At 43.0% G+C, this 19,038-nt stretch overlaps 6 protein-coding genes across 6 annotated transcripts; all 6 read left to right on the plus strand.

The window, feature by feature from the left end:
* Positions 1-38: 38 nt before the first annotated feature.
* On the plus strand, positions 39-6,350 carry O0I10_008101 (uncharacterized protein; the record flags this gene model as incomplete). Its single annotated transcript, XM_058488108.1, has 20 exons — positions 39-45; positions 157-219; positions 274-464; positions 522-716; positions 791-1,006; positions 1,064-1,336; positions 1,385-1,500; positions 1,555-1,768; positions 1,828-2,748; positions 2,815-2,934; positions 2,993-3,280; positions 3,331-3,540; positions 3,602-3,669; positions 3,729-4,091; positions 4,152-4,275; positions 4,334-4,707; positions 4,759-4,786; positions 4,843-5,592; positions 5,651-5,698; positions 5,757-6,350. The coding sequence occupies 20 exons, from the start codon at positions 39-41 to the stop codon at positions 6,348-6,350; spliced, it is 5,163 nt and encodes a 1,720-aa protein (XP_058341220.1).
* A 290-nt stretch (positions 6,351-6,640) lies between these two features.
* On the plus strand, positions 6,641-8,203 carry O0I10_008102 (uncharacterized protein; the record flags this gene model as incomplete). The annotated part of the gene is made up of 8 exons (XM_058488109.1): positions 6,641-6,882; positions 6,940-7,021; positions 7,075-7,165; positions 7,219-7,379; positions 7,440-7,467; positions 7,518-7,698; positions 7,756-8,076; positions 8,140-8,203. The coding sequence occupies 8 exons, from the start codon at positions 6,641-6,643 to the stop codon at positions 8,201-8,203; spliced, it is 1,170 nt and encodes a 389-aa protein (XP_058341221.1).
* A 497-nt stretch (positions 8,204-8,700) lies between these two features.
* On the plus strand, positions 8,701-10,197 carry O0I10_008103 (uncharacterized protein; the record flags this gene model as incomplete). Its single annotated transcript, XM_058488110.1, has 4 exons — positions 8,701-9,060; positions 9,127-9,648; positions 9,725-9,870; positions 9,933-10,197. 4 exons carry the CDS (start codon positions 8,701-8,703, stop codon positions 10,195-10,197), a joined length of 1,293 nt encoding a protein of 430 aa, XP_058341222.1.
* Positions 10,198-12,114: 1,917 nt separating this feature from the next.
* O0I10_008104 (uncharacterized protein) lies at positions 12,115-13,626 on the plus strand (the record flags this gene model as incomplete). The annotated part of the gene is made up of 3 exons (XM_058488111.1): positions 12,115-12,354; positions 12,416-12,874; positions 12,949-13,626. The coding sequence occupies 3 exons, from the start codon at positions 12,115-12,117 to the stop codon at positions 13,624-13,626; spliced, it is 1,377 nt and encodes a 458-aa protein (XP_058341223.1).
* Positions 13,627-14,359: 733 nt separating this feature from the next.
* O0I10_008105 (isovaleryl-CoA dehydrogenase, mitochondrial) lies at positions 14,360-15,930 on the plus strand (the record flags this gene model as incomplete). Its single annotated transcript, XM_058488112.1, has 7 exons — positions 14,360-14,395; positions 14,451-14,537; positions 14,600-14,905; positions 14,964-15,188; positions 15,242-15,338; positions 15,389-15,482; positions 15,534-15,930. The coding sequence occupies 7 exons, from the start codon at positions 14,360-14,362 to the stop codon at positions 15,928-15,930; spliced, it is 1,242 nt and encodes a 413-aa protein (XP_058341224.1).
* Positions 15,931-17,832: 1,902 nt separating this feature from the next.
* Positions 17,833-18,789, plus strand: O0I10_008106 (uncharacterized protein; the record flags this gene model as incomplete). The annotated part of the gene is made up of 5 exons (XM_058488113.1): positions 17,833-17,928; positions 17,981-18,175; positions 18,232-18,342; positions 18,404-18,462; positions 18,522-18,789. 5 exons carry the CDS (start codon positions 17,833-17,835, stop codon positions 18,787-18,789), a joined length of 729 nt encoding a protein of 242 aa, XP_058341225.1.
* Positions 18,790-19,038: the final 249 nt, after the last annotated feature.

A 19,038-nucleotide genomic window follows, 5' to 3' on the forward strand; every position in this document is an offset into this window, starting at 1 on the left:
GCTTCAAAAAAAAGCTGACATAAGTTTCTTTACGAGCCATGAACGGTTTGTCTTAGAGATCAATCCCGATCAACGCTTCTGTCAAGTAGGTTGATTGAACAAGGTGTCATCACGCTTTACAAAGCCAACCCATATCTTCACTCTAGGGCACGACAGAGATAATTCTCCAACCATTGCATGATAAAATAGCCAGTATACAATTAAATTGTCGACAATGCAGTAAGCTATCTTCATGTCATGGTCTCCAATTTTTCTAACTCGGAAAAAAAAAAGATATCCAGCGAGCGTTTGTCAATGATATCCCTGTTGATTTTGTGTACAAGGACCCTCTTACCGAGATAAAGCTGGATGACGATGCCAACATCGCACACCATCAAGCTTATAAAAGCAAATACCTGGCAGCTCTCCGAGAGTCTGATAGGGGCGAACTTACACTTTCACTACCATCCAATTGCATCCAACAAGTGAGATTAATTATATATGTGTATAGGTTGTTCATCATGCTAATTTCACCATTTTAGCTTCCCGATACCAATCATCACATTACTACAGATCTATCCACAACACTACAAGGTGGCAGTACTCCAACAAAAGATGATTCTTCTTCTGGGTCAGGAATGACTTTCTCTCCTCTCACGATTCGCATCCTTTATACGCTCGATACACCGCGTAATGGCATTGCCTTTGTCGAACCAGATATCAACGCCGCTCCTTATGTAAGCTTTCCTATACAAGACCCATTGGCTTAAAAGGCGTATGTTTGATTAAATTGCTTTATGTCTTCGTATAGCGTTATCAGCATGTATATACTGTAAATCAGCCGCTTCCTGGAGCTACACGCACATGGCTTCCTTGCATAGATACTGTGTCAGATCGATGTACTTGGGATATGGAGTTTATTGTGCCTCGAAGAATGAGGTCTATGCATTATCTAAATGATATGGAGAATTCACACGATCCTGAAGAGGAGACACTGGTGATATGTAGTGGTGAAATGACGGAGCAGGTAAAATTTACTCGAAATGCATACATTTTCCATTGATCCTTACCTACTTACCATTAGGTCATACATCCTATGGATGCATCAAAGAAGATTGTCCGTTACAGCCTTCCGGTCCCCACTGCTGCCCCATTTATCGGTTTCGCTGTTGGACCATTTGAGATGATCAAACTTACACCTTCTCAGCTTCAAGATGAGCTATTGGTTGACGCCGATCTCGATGAAAACCAGCAACAATGTCTGCTAGCAGAAATCAACATGATGTCGAATATCTACGCATTTGCTCTCCCAGGCCAAAAGGATGCACTTATCAACACTTGTACATTTCTTATGCATGTAAGTAGTATTCGACATAGCTCAAAATCAGCACTGACTCGTTAAAAGGCTATGCATTTTTATGGCCAGGAGTATGGTTCTTATCCGTTCAATGATTACAAGATCGTCTTCATCGAAGATGCCTGGAGTGATATATCGACTACTGCGTCAATGAGCATTTGCAGGTGCGATATCGTATGTACGACGATTGCATTCTCAATGCTAACGGTCTTTTGTAGCTCTCATCTTTTACATCCACCGGACATTATCGACCAAACATATCACTCCTGTCGGATTTTGAGCTTGGCACTAGCTCGTCAATGGTTTGGAGTCCATATATCGCAAAAAGCATGGCCTGATATCTGGTTGATCTGTGGATTAGCCAATTTGATGGCATCATTCTTTATTAAACGTTTTCTTGGCATGAGCGAATATCGCTTACGGCTAAAACGGGTATGTGATAATACCATTGGGACCACCCACCAGGATACTGATTTATGGTTTTTCACTAGGATATTGAGTTGTGCTACAATTTGGATGTGGATCGAGCTCCGCTTTACAACCAAGCACTGCCGTCACCGCTTGACCCAGAAGATCTCGATTTTGTTAATCTGAAGGCACCTCTAGTCCTATATATGCTTGACAAGCGTATGTGCAAAGGCGGTAGCGCCTTTGGTCTCTCACGCGTCATTTCCAACATCCTCTTGTCAGCTATGAGTGGTGAACTTGCCCAGAACCTTATCAGCACCCATTACTTTCTCAAACTGTGTCGCAAAATCAGTGGCTATGACACGCGTATCTTTGCCGACCAGTGGATATACAAGAGTGGCTGCCCCAAGTTCACATTTTCATACATCTTCAATCGAAAAAAGATGGTTGTTGAGTTTTATATGAAGCAGGAGAACAGTAATGCCCAGGCTGGAGTTAATCTCACGGACTATCTTGCCACACCAATATTTACGGGCAATTTGACGGCACGGATTCATGAAGCTGATGGTACTCCTTATGAGCATATTCTTGACATACAAAATATGGCGCACAAGTTTGAAGTACAATTCAACACCAAGTATAAGCGCATTCGTCGCAATACGAAACGATTCCTTGCTAAGCAGGCGGCTGCAGCTGCAGCAGTGGCAGGGGAAGACGCTGAGAATGATCAAGAAAATGCTGGTGGTGGAACAACTGATCTGGGTATCACCCCAATGCTCGGTCTTGGTATGGCAGTATTTGAGAATGATGACGAGCGCAAAGAATGGCACGTTACAGAATGGGGTCAAGATGAAGAGGATACCAGTGGCGCAGCTAGTGCAACATTCGACTGGATTCGCCTAGATGCCGAGTTTGAGTGGTTATGCAAGCTTGAATTCCAACAACCTGATTATATGTGGGCTGCACAGTTGACAAAGGATCGTGATGTGGTTGCACAATATGAGGTAAGATCACACTAATATACTCAAGATTGATCAACTGACAGAATAATTTCGTATATCAAATGAAAGGCTTTATGTGCGCTGAAGCAAATGCCTTCACTTCAGACTTCCACGAGCCTGTTACGTTCTTTGTTGGATCCTAAATGTTTTTATAAGATTCGCATGGAATCTGCTTACGCGCTTGCTTCGGTAAACAATCCAATGGACTTCATGTTGATATATGATGGTTCTTACACGTCAATCCTAGTGTGCACTTCCGAATATCGATTGGGTTGGTCTTTTGCAATTGAGCAAAATGTTCTACACACGTTATTGTTTTCCAAGTTCCTCGCCTCATATGGACATTGACGATGGCATTCCACTGGTTTCCGGTGTTCCCAGGCCTAACGACTTTTCGAACCTTCCCAATTACTTTATCCAAAAAGCCAGCATTATTGCGTTTTCTCACGTTCGAGATGAATATGGTCTGGTACCTCTGAAATTGCGTCAATTCCTCCTCGATCTGCTAAAGTACAATGACAACACTGGCAACGAGGTATGCTTGCGTTATTATGCACACATAAAAAATGCTAATACAATCTTTAGTTCTCGGATAATTACTATGTCGCAACCGTGATATCCGCCCTAGGGGATGCTCTCATTCCTTCATCCGCTGATATAAATGCAGCATTGCATATGGATGGCATGGAAGGTGAACAATTGTTGGAAGCAGCCAAAGCAGAGATTGAGCGGTTCAGGACACTGGATTACGTGGTTCCTTCTTATCATAACGTTGTCACGATCAGTTGCCTCCAGGTAGGTTTTCGTTTAACTGGCATAGTGCTGACGCTAACATGCAACTTTATTCCTGAAAAAGACTTTGACCAAATTAATGGTAAATGGACTGATGGATGTTGACCTGAAACTCTTTCTGCTCTACACCAGGTTTGTTCATTGCTATTTCGAATACTAATTCAACTACTAATGTTTACATTTTAACGTAGATATGGCAATTACTTTGGTGTACGCTGTGCGGCTTTCGACAGTCTCCTCGTTATCTGCGGGCTATCTAACAATGATTTCACCGATTACATCTTCAGTATCATCAAACATGACCCCTCGGTTCACGTATCACACTATGTCGCTCGATCGATGCTTGCTTGGCTTGGATTAGCTATGAAAGAAAAGCTACAGGACGGACATTACAACACCGTCGAAGAATTTGCCGAGGAGGAAGGCCATGTGGCTATCCAAGATCAGCAAAATCAATCACACGTGCGTTCGGCAACTGATGAGAGCATCCAGAGTCTTCGGAGGCGCTTTGAGAACGACATTGATCTACAAGGGAAACTCTGGGACTTATTGACGTAAGTGCAAGAGAAAACGAAAGTACTATTGCCCCATTTGATACTGATGTGCTTAAAAAGATCTGCAGAAACATTACCGTTGTTAGATCATTGCATTCGTAAATACCTGTTACAACTTTGCGAGTACATGTATAAGCCTGTGGAATCTGCATTGAAGGTGACAATTCGGATGCCTCCTACTGAAGTAATGATCCTAGTGCGTACTTTTTCCTTTCTTTGCACTAACCGCTTTCCTATTGTAGGTATCATTACCTGAAGAAAAGGATTCCACGCCAGACGAAAAGCCAACGCAATCGACACCATTGCTTCGAATCAGTATTGCTAAGCCTATCCAGAAAGAGACGTCAACTGAAAATGAGCCTCCAAAGAAGAATATCATCCGAGTCAAAGCTGAACCGAAAAAGACTGCACCAATGTCACCACCGCCTTCGTCTACAACATCTCCCGAACCCATTCAACCCACAGCTCCAGCCACACCAAAAGCCCTATCCGCAGATCAACGGCGAGACTGTCAGCGTATCTTGGGCAAGCTTCAAAAGCATCGTTCTGCTCTTCTCTTTCTTCAACCGGTTGATGAAAATCTTGATGGTGCCCCAGATTACTACCAGATTATAAAGTAAGTTATGGCTTTGTTTATAAGGAACGTATGCTCATGGCATGTTTATAGGCACCCAATGGATCTCGGGACAGTCAAGGTGAGTGATTTGTCATCCATCCTTTGTAAGCTATTTATTTACCCTTTGAACAATAGACAAAGGTGGAAAGGAACATATATACCTCCTTTGATGAATTCGAACATGATATCCGCCTAATCTTCAACAATTGCTATCTATACAACAGGCCAGGAACTTTCGTCTACAACGAGGGGCAGGCACTCGAATCAATCTTTGATGATGAACTTGTCGAACTTCGTGGCAAAGAGAAAGTTCAAAACATTACCATTGTCGAAGCTCCCACGCAGAATCTTACACTTGTACATAAACCCGAGTCGGAGCCAGAGCAGAAGAGCGACATGGAAAAATGTGCCATTATACTTTCCAGCGTTATGGAGAATCCGCATGCGTTTGAGTTTTTACGGCCAGTAGATCCTGTCAAACAAGGAATCCCACAATACTTCAATGTGATCAAACATCCCATGGATCTAGGCACTGTAAAGGCGAAGCTTCGCAATCATCAATACAAAACTCCGGACCAATTTGACCAGGACGTACGCTTGATGCTCAACAACTGCTACAAGTTTAATCCGCCGCAGACATACGTGTACAATGAAGCACGGCAACTTGAAGAAGCTTACTCTGAGGAATGGTCTCGATGGTTTGGGAATAAGCGGAAAGCAGAAGACATGTCTCATTCTCATGTGCCTGAAAATATCAACCTTGGCCTATCACCCATCTCCCAAGATGATGAGAATACAGAAATACAAGGCCGCACTAAACGTCGCTGTGAACGCATTTTGGACAAGTTGTGGAATCACGAAGCAGCCACACCATTTCAGCATCCAGTATGTGTCTTCTTTCCTTACGTTGTTACGCACGAATCATTAATAACGATCTACATAGGTGGACACAATCGCACTCAATATCCCCGATTACCATGAGATAATTAAGGTATAAAAATCCCTTTCTTTGCAGAAGTACGATTATATAACTTGTTAATGTGTTTTAGCGCCCCATGGATCTATCAACAATCAAGCGTAATCTAGCAAAGAACAAGTACACGAATCTTAAGGAGTTCGAAATGGATGTGCGTCAAATATTTTGGAATTGTAATCGATACAACAATGCGTCCTCTGTTATTGGTCAGCTGTCGAAATCTCTGGAAGCTTATTTCAACAAACAATGGGCAAACAAGTTTGGTGTTCCTGGCAAATTGGAAGGAAAAGAGTTGGATCTTGCTCGACAAGTTGTTAGCAAGCTACATTCGCATGATGCTGGAACGATATTCCATGAACCTGTGGACGCTAGCCTCTTTCCAGATTACCCAACGATTGTAGAGAAGCCGATCGATTTACGGACCATATCAGAAAAACTGGAATCGGGTCAATACAATAGCCTGCAGCAAGTGGATGATGATTTGATACTCATGTTCAACAACTGCTACAGCTACAATGCTCCAATTACGTTTGTTCATCAACAAGGCAAACGACTTGAACGTTACTACAAGAATAATTGTGGCAAGGAGATGCGGAATCGTATCCACGGTGTTGTTGAGCAACCGACTACGAAGCAAAAAAAGACGAAAAAAAGAAAGATTCAATAACCACGACATGTAAATTTCCATAGCAGAACAACCTAAGGGACGCTTGTATTTAGCCAACGTGTCTCATTTCCATTGTATAGTAATTCTTTATTGTATATTTTCCTTTCTCGCACTCACTCACTTCTATCTCTTTATTTCTGCCCCCATGCAAATACAAATACACTTCTACCCATTTCTAACTGATCCATGCGTCTTCAAGGAGCTGGGTTGTCGGAGAGTCACTCACTCTATCTGAAAATGTGTGAGCGCCATCCATATACGTACTCAGGTTTTCTTCCTTGACGATTACAATGAAGCGATCGCAGACTGAAGACGGCGGTTTTATCGAAGAGCGCTACAACAAAAGTCGGCTTACTAACGACGGTTCGCGAGACACGATCAACAACACAGTATCGCCGGCTTCTCTATCTACCTCGCCAACGCACAATCGACATGCTTCCCGCCATGGTCCCAATCACAAGCGACAATTTGTGGGGGCGTCGCAGATTAAAGAATACCAGTTCCAACAAAAACTAGGAGAAGGTACCTTTGGGTAAGATTTGACTCAAGCTAAGATATGATATGCATATAATCTGATTAATAATGGCAGTGAGGTACACAAAGGAGTACACAAGAGCACTGGTGCGGTCGTTGCATTGAAACGCATCCTAATGCATAATGAGAAAGAGGGGGTATGTAACTATCGAACATTATCATAAACGTCGCTTACGAGTCGATTTAATAGATCCCTATTACTGCCATTCGCGAAATCAAAATCCTAAAGCAACTGAGGCATAAAAACATTGTCCCACTGACAGATCTGGCGGTGGATCGAGGTAAGCAACGTATACATTTATTGTATCATGATGTTTTTAATAAGGATACATAGGCGACCCGGCTAAAAAGGAACAAGGCAGCGTGTACATGGTGTTTCCTTATATGGATCACGACCTGGCAGGATTACTCGAAAATCCATCGTTGAGATTGACCACTCCTCAAGTAAAGACGTACATTAAACAGTTATTAGAAGGCACTGCATATCTACACCATGTAGGTAATCCTATGTGATGGTACTAATGACATGTATATTAATATCTTTCCATGATATAGAACAAGATCCTTCATCGCGATATTAAAGGTAATCATCACAGAACCAGGTTTGACAGATCGCTAAATAGATATGCATAGCTGCTAATCTTTTGATCAACAACGAGGGAATACTCCAAATAGCAGACTTTGGTTTGGCGCGAGGAGTCGAAGAAGAAAACCGAGAATATACTAGCTGTGTGGTAACTCGTTGGTATCGGCCACCCGAGCTGTTCTTAGGCGAACGACGCTATACATCGGCGATTGATATGTGGGGTGTAGGGTAATATATACACACTGTGGAGCAAGAAATTCAGCTGTTGATATCGTGTTTCCATAGCTGCATACTAGGAGAGCTACTCAAGTTACGCCCGATTCTACAAGGAACTGATGATATCGATCAACTGAAACGGATTTTCCATCTTTGTGGTTCACCCAACGAGTCTAACATGCCAGGATGGCAAAATTTACCTGATGCATCAAAATTCCAGTTTGAATCCTCTCCACGGCGTCTCAAGGACGAATTCTACAAATATGACCCATTGGCTGTAGACTTGTTGGATAAACTATTGGTCTTGGATCATCATAAAAGACTCACTGCCCTGGATGCTCTGGATCATGACTACTTTTACACTAGCCCTGGACCTGCTAATCCTTCAGAGTAAGCTGCACTTCTTTATTCATGCATCTAATAAGCATATCCCTAACATGTATCTGATGATAGATTACCCAAATATGAGCACTCTCATGAATACGATCGGCGAAGAGCACGTGGATCGAAAAAGTAGAGCCCAGATTATGTTTACCAGAGTTCTCTTGTACATCTACACATATAATGAAAATCAATGATAAAGATTAAGGCTATTTCATTGAGCGGAAGGTGTAACTGTGATCAAATTTGTCATTGTGAAGCATAAGGGGGTTTCCGTAAAATCATTAAACGCATCATGTACTGACTACAGTAGCGCGAACAGCACCTATCCTGAAAGGCTCAATGATTCAATTTCGTATGGGAACTGCAGTATGAAGCACACGGACAACATCTGATACATCGTATATCGCTTTTGGGGCCTACTTTAATTGATTAGAATAGGAAAACTTGCTCCACCTCGATAGGGCTTTATAGTGAGTATGCATGATGGTTCTACACTGCCTCTTCACATGATGTGCCATGGGATCAATGACCTAAAGTAAGATATCACATGACTTAATTAGGACCGGAAATACCCCAATCTCGTGCATGAAGCGGTGGCCAGGTCCAGTCCGCTTCTTCCGTATAACCATAATGAAGCTTACTGTTGCTGCTAGCTTGTTTTTGATTGCCACAACCGTGGCTGCCGTTCCCATGGTGACGCCTCCCAATTTTATGGACGGTGCTGTGGCTCCTTTATATGCACCAGCAGATGTTGAGTCAGTTAGCGATGCGTACATTGTCGTGCTCAAGAATCACCTCGATCAAGAAAAGGTCAACGAACATACCAGTTGGGTTCAGACACTCGCTTCTGAACAAAACCAAGGGATTTTGGATAGTTGGATACGACCAGATTCATTTGGCATACGCCATGTCTATGATATGCCAAATTTAAAGGGCTACGCAGGCCGATTTGGACGTGATGCCTTGCAGTTTATCAGGCGGTCGGAAGATGTAGGCTTAAGGGAACATGACAACGCCACAATATGACAATGTATTAATCAGCAACTATATCATCAGGTTGCCTTTGTTGAGAAGGACTCTTTAGTTTACACCAGCGAGCTCCAACGCATTGCACCTTGGGGCCTTGCACGGATTTCCCATCGCAAACGGCTATCATTCAACACCTTCAACAAATACGAATATGAAGCAGGTGGTGGCAAGGATATCAAAGTCTACGTTATTGATACAGGCATCAACATTGAACACGTTGATTTTGAAGGCCGTGCTTCTTGGGGTGAAACTATTCCAACTGGCGATGACGATGAGGACGGCAATGGCCATGGCTCCCACTGCGCTGGCACAATTGCTGGTAAAAAGTATGGTGTTGCAAAGCATGCCCACCCTATAGCAGTCAAGGTTTTGCGTTCTAATGGTTCAGGCACCATGTCGGATGTTGTTCGTGGCGTTGATTGGGCAACGTCTCAGCATATCAAGGATGGTACCGCTGCCAAAAAAGCTGGGAAAGCATTCAAAGGATCAGTGGCCAACATGAGCTTGGGTGGCGGTAAATCGCCTTCTCTTGATCTTGCTATAAACGGCGTAAGTCACTTTGTGGTTCGAAAGAAGCACTAGAATGCTCATTACTTAATACTACGTCTTTTATCACTATGCCCAGGCGGTTGATACTGGAATGGTCTTTGCTGTTGCTGCTGGAAACGATAACAGTGATGCATGCAACTATTCACCAGCTGCTGCGGAAAAGGCAATCACCGTTGGTGCATCTACTTTGTACGATGACCGTGCATACTTTTCCAATTACGGGTAAGGAACGAAGGTGCATAGCCACAATACCGTTTTAATGTAACACCGACGTTTCTCAATAGGCCATGTGTCGATGTGTTTGCTCCTGGTCTCAACATTGAATCTGTGTGGAAAGGAAGCAAATATGCAACCAACACTATTTCGGGTACATCGATGGCCTCTCCACATGTGGCTGGTTTGGCAGCCTACTTTTTGAGCTTGTCAGATGATGTAATGAGCCCAAAGGACGTCAAGGAGAAGATCATTGCGCTATCCAGCAAGGATAGGCTTTCGGGAGTTCCTGCTGATACATCTAATTTACTCGTCTACAATGGTATTCAGGCGTAAACGTCGATTTCAAGACATTTTCCCTTGGCCTACTATGGTCCTTCGTTAACATCCCCAATTCCCCCGATGCTTTGCGATCATTATTGTACCGCTTACACACATTTCAATTACACTTGTTATGTATCTGAGGATATCACGTCGGTATAAATATGCAATCCATTTACCTGTATCTGCATCCTAGATTGATCTGTAATAACTAGCTGGAGATTTGACAGTGAAAACAAGACTTCCCTTAAATTGGGTTTGAGAATATTTGTGTTACTTTATGTCTTTTATAATATCGTACCGGTGAGCGAGGGATGCAAGTTTGATGACAAATCGCACGATAACAGTTTACAAAAGGACATTTATATCGACTTATGGTCGTTTTGGCAATATGTGCGGTGCTATAAGTATCTAATGGATGACCTTGGATTTGTGCTGGCTGCTGGGTGCTATGTACATTAGCTCCCTCCCCCTTACGATTTTTATTTTGTACATGATATCCCATTGCTACTAGACATGTTCAAATGACGAGATAATTTGCTTCGATAGAGACAATAGACTACCAAGTGTGCGTTTTACCGCCATGCCCGTTTAGAACAACTTGAAACCAATAGAAGCTCGCTATGTTATCACATTATACGTACCCTGCTGTCAGTACAAAGGGTCCAACCTGGATTTTACGTAATTTTGAAACCAACAATACCTGGATCAGGCCATAAACACCCTCTTTTTTGCGTGTGCTGAAACAGGAATTGGGTCATGTCCAGAAAGGCCTGAGTTGGGGCTCCGAAATACCAATCACGTTGACTGCGGCCATATGTCGAAGACCCTGTTTGCTTTTTCATAAGCAACAGTGGAACCTGGATCCTGTCTTACTATACAAGAACCGGGTATGTCTACAAAAGGAAAGTAAAAAGATACGATGTAGATTGGTTATCGACCTCCAGATGCTACGATACGTACAATCGTTGATGCATAGAGTGGGTCAGTTGACGCTCGAGCCGCGGATGATACCGTCTTAGTGGTGATCTCAATGGCATCACCTCTTCCTTCAATAACGAAGTATTAGATGTATACATAAGGACAGGACCCTGATGTGTACTTTGTGATGACCCTGAACGTGTACCAATAACTGTGGAAGGTTGTGTGAAAAGGACCACAGGGCACAATAGGAACACAAACTCGATGTTGCTCATGGAATATCACCAGATCCATTGCTAAAAACAAACTTTTGTTCTTTCCCACAAGAGGTCACTTTATTCAAGCGCAGTCCAACGTGTTTTCGATACCAAGTGCTCTTTGGAAAGATTCCTCTAGCTATTTATCACACGATATGGCATTAAACCCAGCAACAGGCATTAAGCAAACAATTAGATCAGAGTGAAAAAGAGGGTTAAACTTGGGTGTGGGGAAAGTAACACAAAGGTCAGTGGAGTTTCGCCGTTTCATGATAACTGTACACTCGTACATGTGGCACATGCGCGCAATGTTCAATATTGGTGTCACCCAAAGCGCTCCATCGACATACATGGCATGGTTAACTATAATCGTGGACACTATTCCACTGTTAGAACATAAGGAGCAGCTGTAGCCGATGAAACATGATGTAAAAAGATGATCCATTGACATTATACTTTGATGGGCGGCTTGCAAGAGACTCATACCGTGTAACCTATGGCAATTGTGCAACAGCCAAACAACGCATTTCAAACCATTCCCACCTGCTTAGATAAGACACAAAAGGGTGCAGCGCCTGATACGATTATTTCACATGACATACGTAAAAAGAAAAAAAAAGACACGGAAACTGTGCACCAACGAAAACAGGGTCCAAAGGGCAAAAGGGTTCGCACCCGCTGTACTGAATATATAAACAGCTTCATTGATGCGAATCCAAATTTCTCACTTGTCTTTTTCTTTCACACCGCTTTAATGGGAACACTCTTTGACAAATACTGCTCACCCGTGGTGCAGGTCTGCCTTCTGGGTTTGGTCTGTCTCTGTTGCCCCGGCATGTTCAACGCTCTTAGCGGCCTTGGTGCTGGTGGCTTGATGGCTTCTGATATTACCCTCACCAACACAGCCAACAGTGTTCTTTACGCGTGTTTTGCTCTCGTCGGTTTCTTTGCAGGCTCCGTCACCAACAAGCTTGGTGTACGCTGGACTCTCACGGTATGATACATATATACCTTTGCACAGCCCAAACAACAACCCACTCAATAACTTTGTAAAGGTTGGAAGTTTTGGCTATGCGATATATTCTTCGTCTCTGTGGGTTTATGACACAAAGCAAGTTTCTGGGTATGTTATTGCTGCAGGTGCCATCCTTGGTTGTTGTGCAGGATTATTATGGTCGGCTCAAGGTGCAATCATGATGGCCTACCCTGAGGAAAAAAACAAAGGCAAATTTGTTGCTATCTTCTGGGGTCTCTTCAATATTGGTGGTATTCTTGGATCACTCATCACTCTCGGCCTTAACTTGGAGAATCAAGCCGGTCGTGTGCAAACTGGCACATATGTGGCATTTGTTGTCATTATGGTTATCGGCATCGCTCTCACTCTCATACTTGTCAGCCCATCCCGTGTTGTTCGCTCAGATAACACCAAGGTCGAGGTTCACAAGGCTAGTGATTGGAAGACGGAATTGATGGGTGTACTTCATGTGTGGAAGGAGTGGCGTATGATTGCCCTCGTAAGTATTGCTATGGCTGTCTCTCAACCGCTTGTTAATGTGTTTCCTTCCTTTCTACATAATCATTCATGTAGATTCCAGCATTCTTTGCTTCTAACTACTTCTATACCTACCAATTTCACGTGAACGCTGTTTATTTTGATGCAGCTACACGCGCTCTCAACGGCACTATGTATTGGGGTTTTCAAATTCTCGGTTCGCTTGGTGTCGGCCTACTCTTGGATTATCAAGGACTCGCTCGTCGTACCCGTGCACTCATTGCTGGCGCTATCTTGTTCGTAATCATGATGGCCATCTGGGGAGGTGGTATGGCTTTTCAAATGACATTTGAAAATGATTATGCGGACCCTATCCATTGGACTCATGCAGGATTTGGTGGCCCATTTGTTCTCTATATCTTCTACGGCTTTACAGATGCCGTGTATCAGTCTTACATGTATTGGCTCATGGGTGCCATGTCAAATGACCCTAAGATCCTCTCCAGATATGCCGGTTTCTACAAGGCCGTTCAGTCAGCAGGTGCTGCAGTCGCATTCGGCGTTGATGCCACCAATGTACGTCTCCGCTGGTCCTGCCTTATTAGCTGGGTTATTTTGATCGTTTCATTTCCCGGTATATTCCTCGTTGCAAGTCGCGTCACCCAAAGCAATATTACCGAAGAGGACTTGGTCGATGAAGCTGTAGGATCACATAGCAATCCTTCTGCACTTGAAAAGAACAACCATGACGAGAAACTTGATCAAGTTTCGTAAATACCAAATATATAGGACAGCAATTTTATTTAATCCTTCTTCCAAACATTATCAATCCAATAATAAGTAATATCAAATTTACGCTCTCAATGAATGTATCGAGCTGACACTTATACCGTCAAAGAATGTAGCGAAATGTGCGATGATACCCTGAATTAGATGCCTTGTTCTGCAATATTATGAAAGATGAATAATAATCATGTCAGTGTTGAATGGTCATTTCTTGCTCCCCTATGGATTAGAGTTGATTTTTGTGGCCCATAATGGGCTTTCTTTTTATCCTACTTTCATTGTCGCGATCATCATTGTGATATTTTCTTAATTGACAACCAAGCCAAGATGGTTATTGATACTCGTACCTCGCTCTGCATGAATCACAGCTGCTTAACATACATTCAAGAGGATAAGACGATGATTGGAAAAGGATATTCCCAATTCTTTTACATAAGCAGCCCAATGGTATAATCCAAAGATAACCCAACATGGCTTTCATTGTGATGTTTAAGCCTATAACGTAAGATAACCAACCGCTGCATGAAAGCAGTGAGTAACATTAGCTAATGTCAAAATCGCAAGTCACGGCTGCGATTAGCGTAATAAAGTATTGTGACAATGTGAAGAGTGTAGCGCACTCGAACATGAAACTAGACTTTCCCACGCTGATCATGTTCAGATTCCGCATTCTTAACATGATGCATTCTTCCGCACCCCGTATTCTTCTTCTCTTCTCTGTATGATGTTCTCACGGTCAGTATTCAAAAGTGCCCATGTAAGTCATATTTCTTCAGGTTTATTAGCGTCCTGAATGCTAATCAACGCCATAGATAACTCGTGCAGCACGTTTTCGCGTCGCACGTTGTTTCTCGACTTACAATACAGCAGTCGCCAACCTGTCCCCTGAGCAGGAGGAGGTAGGAATAAACACTAGTATACTGAATAATCCATCAGCACCATATTCAATATTATGTTGTAGCTTCGTGAAGCCGTGCATGGGTTCGTACAAGCTGAACTTGCTCCTCGCGCTGCAGCAATCGATAAAGCCAATGAGTTTCCTATGGATATGTGGAAGAAGCTTGGACAAATGGGACTATTAGGCGTAACAGCTCCTCCTGAATACGGTGGATTGGGGCTTGGATACCTTGAACACACTTTTGTTATGGAGGAAGTTTCTCGTGCCAGTGGCTCGGTGGCCCTTAGCTATGGTGCACACTCGAATCTCTGCGTCAACCAGTTGGTCAGAAATGGTAATAAAGAGCAGAAAGAACGCTATCTGCCAAAGGTAAAGTGAATCTCGATTATCATTCTTGAACCTTTGTGGATACTAAGTACTTGCATAGTTGATCTCTGGTGATCATGTGGGTGCATTGGCCATGTCAGAGCCAGGTTCGGGCTCGGATGTCGTTAGCATGCGGCTAAGAGCAGAGCGCAAAGGAGACCATTATGTACTGAATGGCAACAAAATGTGGATTACGAATGGACCCGATGCGGACGTCCTGATTGTATATGCCAAGACCAACCCGGAAGCAGGTGCTCATGGCATCACAGCTTTCCTTGTGGAAAAGGTAACGATACATGGGTTGGAATACGTGTGATGGTTCTAACCAATCTCATAAAGGGATTTGAAGGCTTTTCAACTGCTCAAAAGCTTGACAAACTCGGCATGCGTGGCTCCAATACATGCGAACTGATCTTTGAAAACTGCAAAATCCCAGGTAACGCTCCAAGGCTCGTGTATATTTTTCATACTAAATAGGAATATTAGTCGAGAATGTGCTTGGGCAAGAAAACAAGGGAGTCTATGTTTTGATGAGTGGACTCGATCTTGAGCGTTTAGTCCTTTCTGGTGGACCACTAGGGTAAATATCATTCTTACATTCTGTAATGGAAGATATTAATCATTACAACAGTCTTATGCAGGCGGCTTTGGATGTGGCAGTTCCATACGTTCATGAAAGACATCAATTTGGCATGCCTATTGGTGAATTCCAGCTGATTCAAGGTAAACTTGCTGACATGTACACCAAGCTGAATGCATCGCGTGCATATGTGTATGCTGTGGGTAAGGCATGTGACCAAGGGAAGATCAGCAACAAGGATTGTGCTGGAGCCATTCTTTATTCTGCCGAGCGTGCTACAGAAGTCGCTCTTGACGCTATTCAGTGCTTGGGAGGCAATGGTTACACCAATGAATACCCAACTGGGCGGATCCTGCGTGATGCGAAGTTATACGAAATCGGTGCAGGCACCAGCGAGATTCGACGCATGTTGATCGGTCGTGAATTCAACAAGATGTTTAGAAAGTAAAGATAATAAAATTAAGTCTTGCACCTGTTTCTTGCACCATGTTTTATTCAAACCGCGATGGCGCAATGCCAGGTGGAGCTTCATTGCTGATACCATGTAATTGGATCATCATTACTGCTTACAGTATTCGAACGCTTAAACATGCACGCATACCATTATTAAGAGTAACCTGGCAGTAAAAACTCTCCTCTGTAATGGGAATGTGCTTAGGAGTGCATGTGAATTGATGGTAGGTATTGACACGCTGTTCGTTTAGATGCCGATAACCAAATTCGGACACAACCCATACCCCTCCATTCACAAACAACCATGGTCGGTACCTGTACTTTTCGTAGCAGCATACCTTCATAAGATTTAATCTGGAAATGGCATTTCGAAGCTTGGCAAGGCCATTACATCCCATTGGCTCTCGAACGTTCTTCAATCTTTCTGTACTTGATAGCTTGTCTAGAAAGGAATATAGCGAGCGTCAGTTGCTAAAGTAAAGATAAAGCGAATAGGCTTATAAAACTTGTTACTAACTCCATAGCTCTAGTTTTTCACAAAAACAAATCTATGATGTAGTGGCTAACGTAGAGGATTATAAGAACTTTGTCCCTTTCTGTAATCATTCTCACGTGCGTGGTAGTCAAAAATCTGTCAACAAGGTTGTATTCGAAGGCGAGCTTGGCGTTGGATTTAATATGTTCCAAGAAAAATACACATCGATAGTGGCATGTGAACCATACTCCTTTGTGCAGGTAAATATTAACTCACCTGTGCATGTACCTTCAGCTAATAGTCGTTTTGTATATAGGCTGTAGCCAAAGATGCTGACCTCTTCAAAGAATTGGTTACAAGTTGGAGGTTTACGCCGAACCTATCTGGGGACCTCATGTCCACGCATGAATCAATCCATCACCCGTCATGCTATGTTGATTTCAACATTACCTTTGAATTTGCTTCGCCTATCCACGCTCAAGCTTCCTCCGTGTTTTTTGACAAAGTTTCGAAGATGATGCTGCAAGCGTTCATAGACAGGTGTCGATACGTATATAGGACACCTCAATAATAAAAAGACTTCTTACGTTAAGGGTCAATGAATGGCTTCGTCACGATATTGTGTGTAAATAGAAAGACGTTCCAGCTAAAAAAATTATGTCGGCCTTTTATACTCAAAATACTCCTCGTCCTAATCGAGGAGCAACCGGAACCTTGATAACGAGATATGGCTAGGTAGAAGTTTTGATACGGATGCTATGATGAAGGCAATGGGAAGAGGGTTGAATGCAACCAGATTTATGCTGGCAACTTGTACAACCACTCCTAACCTGGCTCATGCCGCTATATCATGTGATAAGCCATTACCCAACTGGAACTAGTTATAGGTACGTTATAGCTATGATGGGATTTATAGGAAGGGATAACAACTTTGCTATATGGAACATAGCCACAGCGAAATGACTGTCACTTCAGCTCCTTACTTGATGCAATTACATTTTCAGCGATATCTGCTATGGAATAGCAAGGAGAAATTTTGCCAGGGACCTGTAACTCTATTATCAGAGCCTATCTCTATATCCCTAATTTCTCATAGCCTTGAGTATAAGAAGCGCATATGATGACTACTATTGAGAAGGCCACCAACCCAAAACATCAGTAGAGACAGCACCTGGGCTATAGCTTTTCACACTGACTACTCGTCTAATTTCAAGGATAGCATCCATTACAAATCGAAGAAGGCATACAAGTGTGCTTTCCACCGTTGCTGGTTATGGGATATGACGTTTCTGTGATTGTCCATCCAGAGTGTCCTTTTCATTACCGGACTTTTGGTAGGTGACGTAACGTGCATGATAGAAATTGCGTATATCATTTCCTTCCGAAGCCGCGTCAGGCAAGACACCAAGCTTTCCCTTCACCATGTTTATGACACGTTCAGAATACGACCGTGGCGTCAATACCTTTTCTCCAGAAGGACGTTTATTTCAAGTTGAATATGCTATCGAAGCTATCAAGGTACTTATATACAGACGCGTATACCTCATGCGTACATCTCACCTCTATGCAGCTTGGTACCACAGCCATCGGCATTCAGACTTCCCAAGGCGTTATCTTGGCTGTTGAAAAGCGTGTCTCTTCACCGTTACTTGAAGCTAGTTCGATTGAAAAGATCATGGAGGTCGATACCCATTTGGCAGTAGCATTGAGTGGCATGGTTGCTGATGCTCGGACGATGATCGATTTTGGCCGGGTCGCAGCCCAGGTAATAAGCTAAATGATGACCATTGCGAATATCAGTATTACTTATGAGTGTGATAGAACCATAGATTCACTTATGATGAGAGCTTGAAGGTGGAAAGTTTGACTCAGAGCATCTGTGATTTGGCTCTACGATTTGGTGAAAGCGCAGATGGCGAAGAAGCTATCATGGTAAAAACCAACTACAGGATGTGGTCAAGAAAACTGTATATTAAACATCTATTCATTGTAGAGCCGACCATTTGGCGTTGCATTACTTATTGCTGGTGCAGATGAAAAAGGACCCCAACTGTGAGTGAGAATCCAGCTTGAAAGGGATATAAAGCAACTGACACGATGCACACCGCCAGATTCCATGCTGATCCATCGGGAACATTCATGGCATACAACGCAAAAGCTATAGGATCTGGGTCTGAGGGAGCACAAACTGAGTTGGAGAAAGAATATCACAAATCAATGACTCTGGAAGAAGCGGAAACACTTGCTCTTAGGGTACTCAAATCTGTGATGGAAGAAAAGCTCAACAAATCAAACATTCAGGTTGCCTCGATCACTGCTGAACAGAAATTCAAAATTTATCACGAAGAACAATTGCAAACCATCATTGATAGGTTGTAGGAATGATCAATTATGCTAGCTACAGTGCAACAATAAAAGGCTCCACATTAGTGTGATTTGGAATTGGTTATGTCTTGGTCATTTATCGTCGTCTCAAGTACATTTACTATATCCACAGTTACCTAAACTCTTGATTGATATCTCAGAGGAAGAATCATCACCATCATCGCTCGTCATTGGAAGAGGGGAAAGAACGACAAAAAAATGCTATCTTTGAATGACGTTGACATCGTGGGCTTGAAGTATGAA

Source organism: Lichtheimia ornata (genome assembly GCF_029851405.1).
Source record: "Lichtheimia ornata isolate CBS 291.66 chromosome Unknown scaffold00041, whole genome shotgun sequence".
Taxonomy (NCBI): Eukaryota; Fungi; Mucoromycota; class Mucoromycetes; order Mucorales; family Lichtheimiaceae; genus Lichtheimia; species Lichtheimia ornata.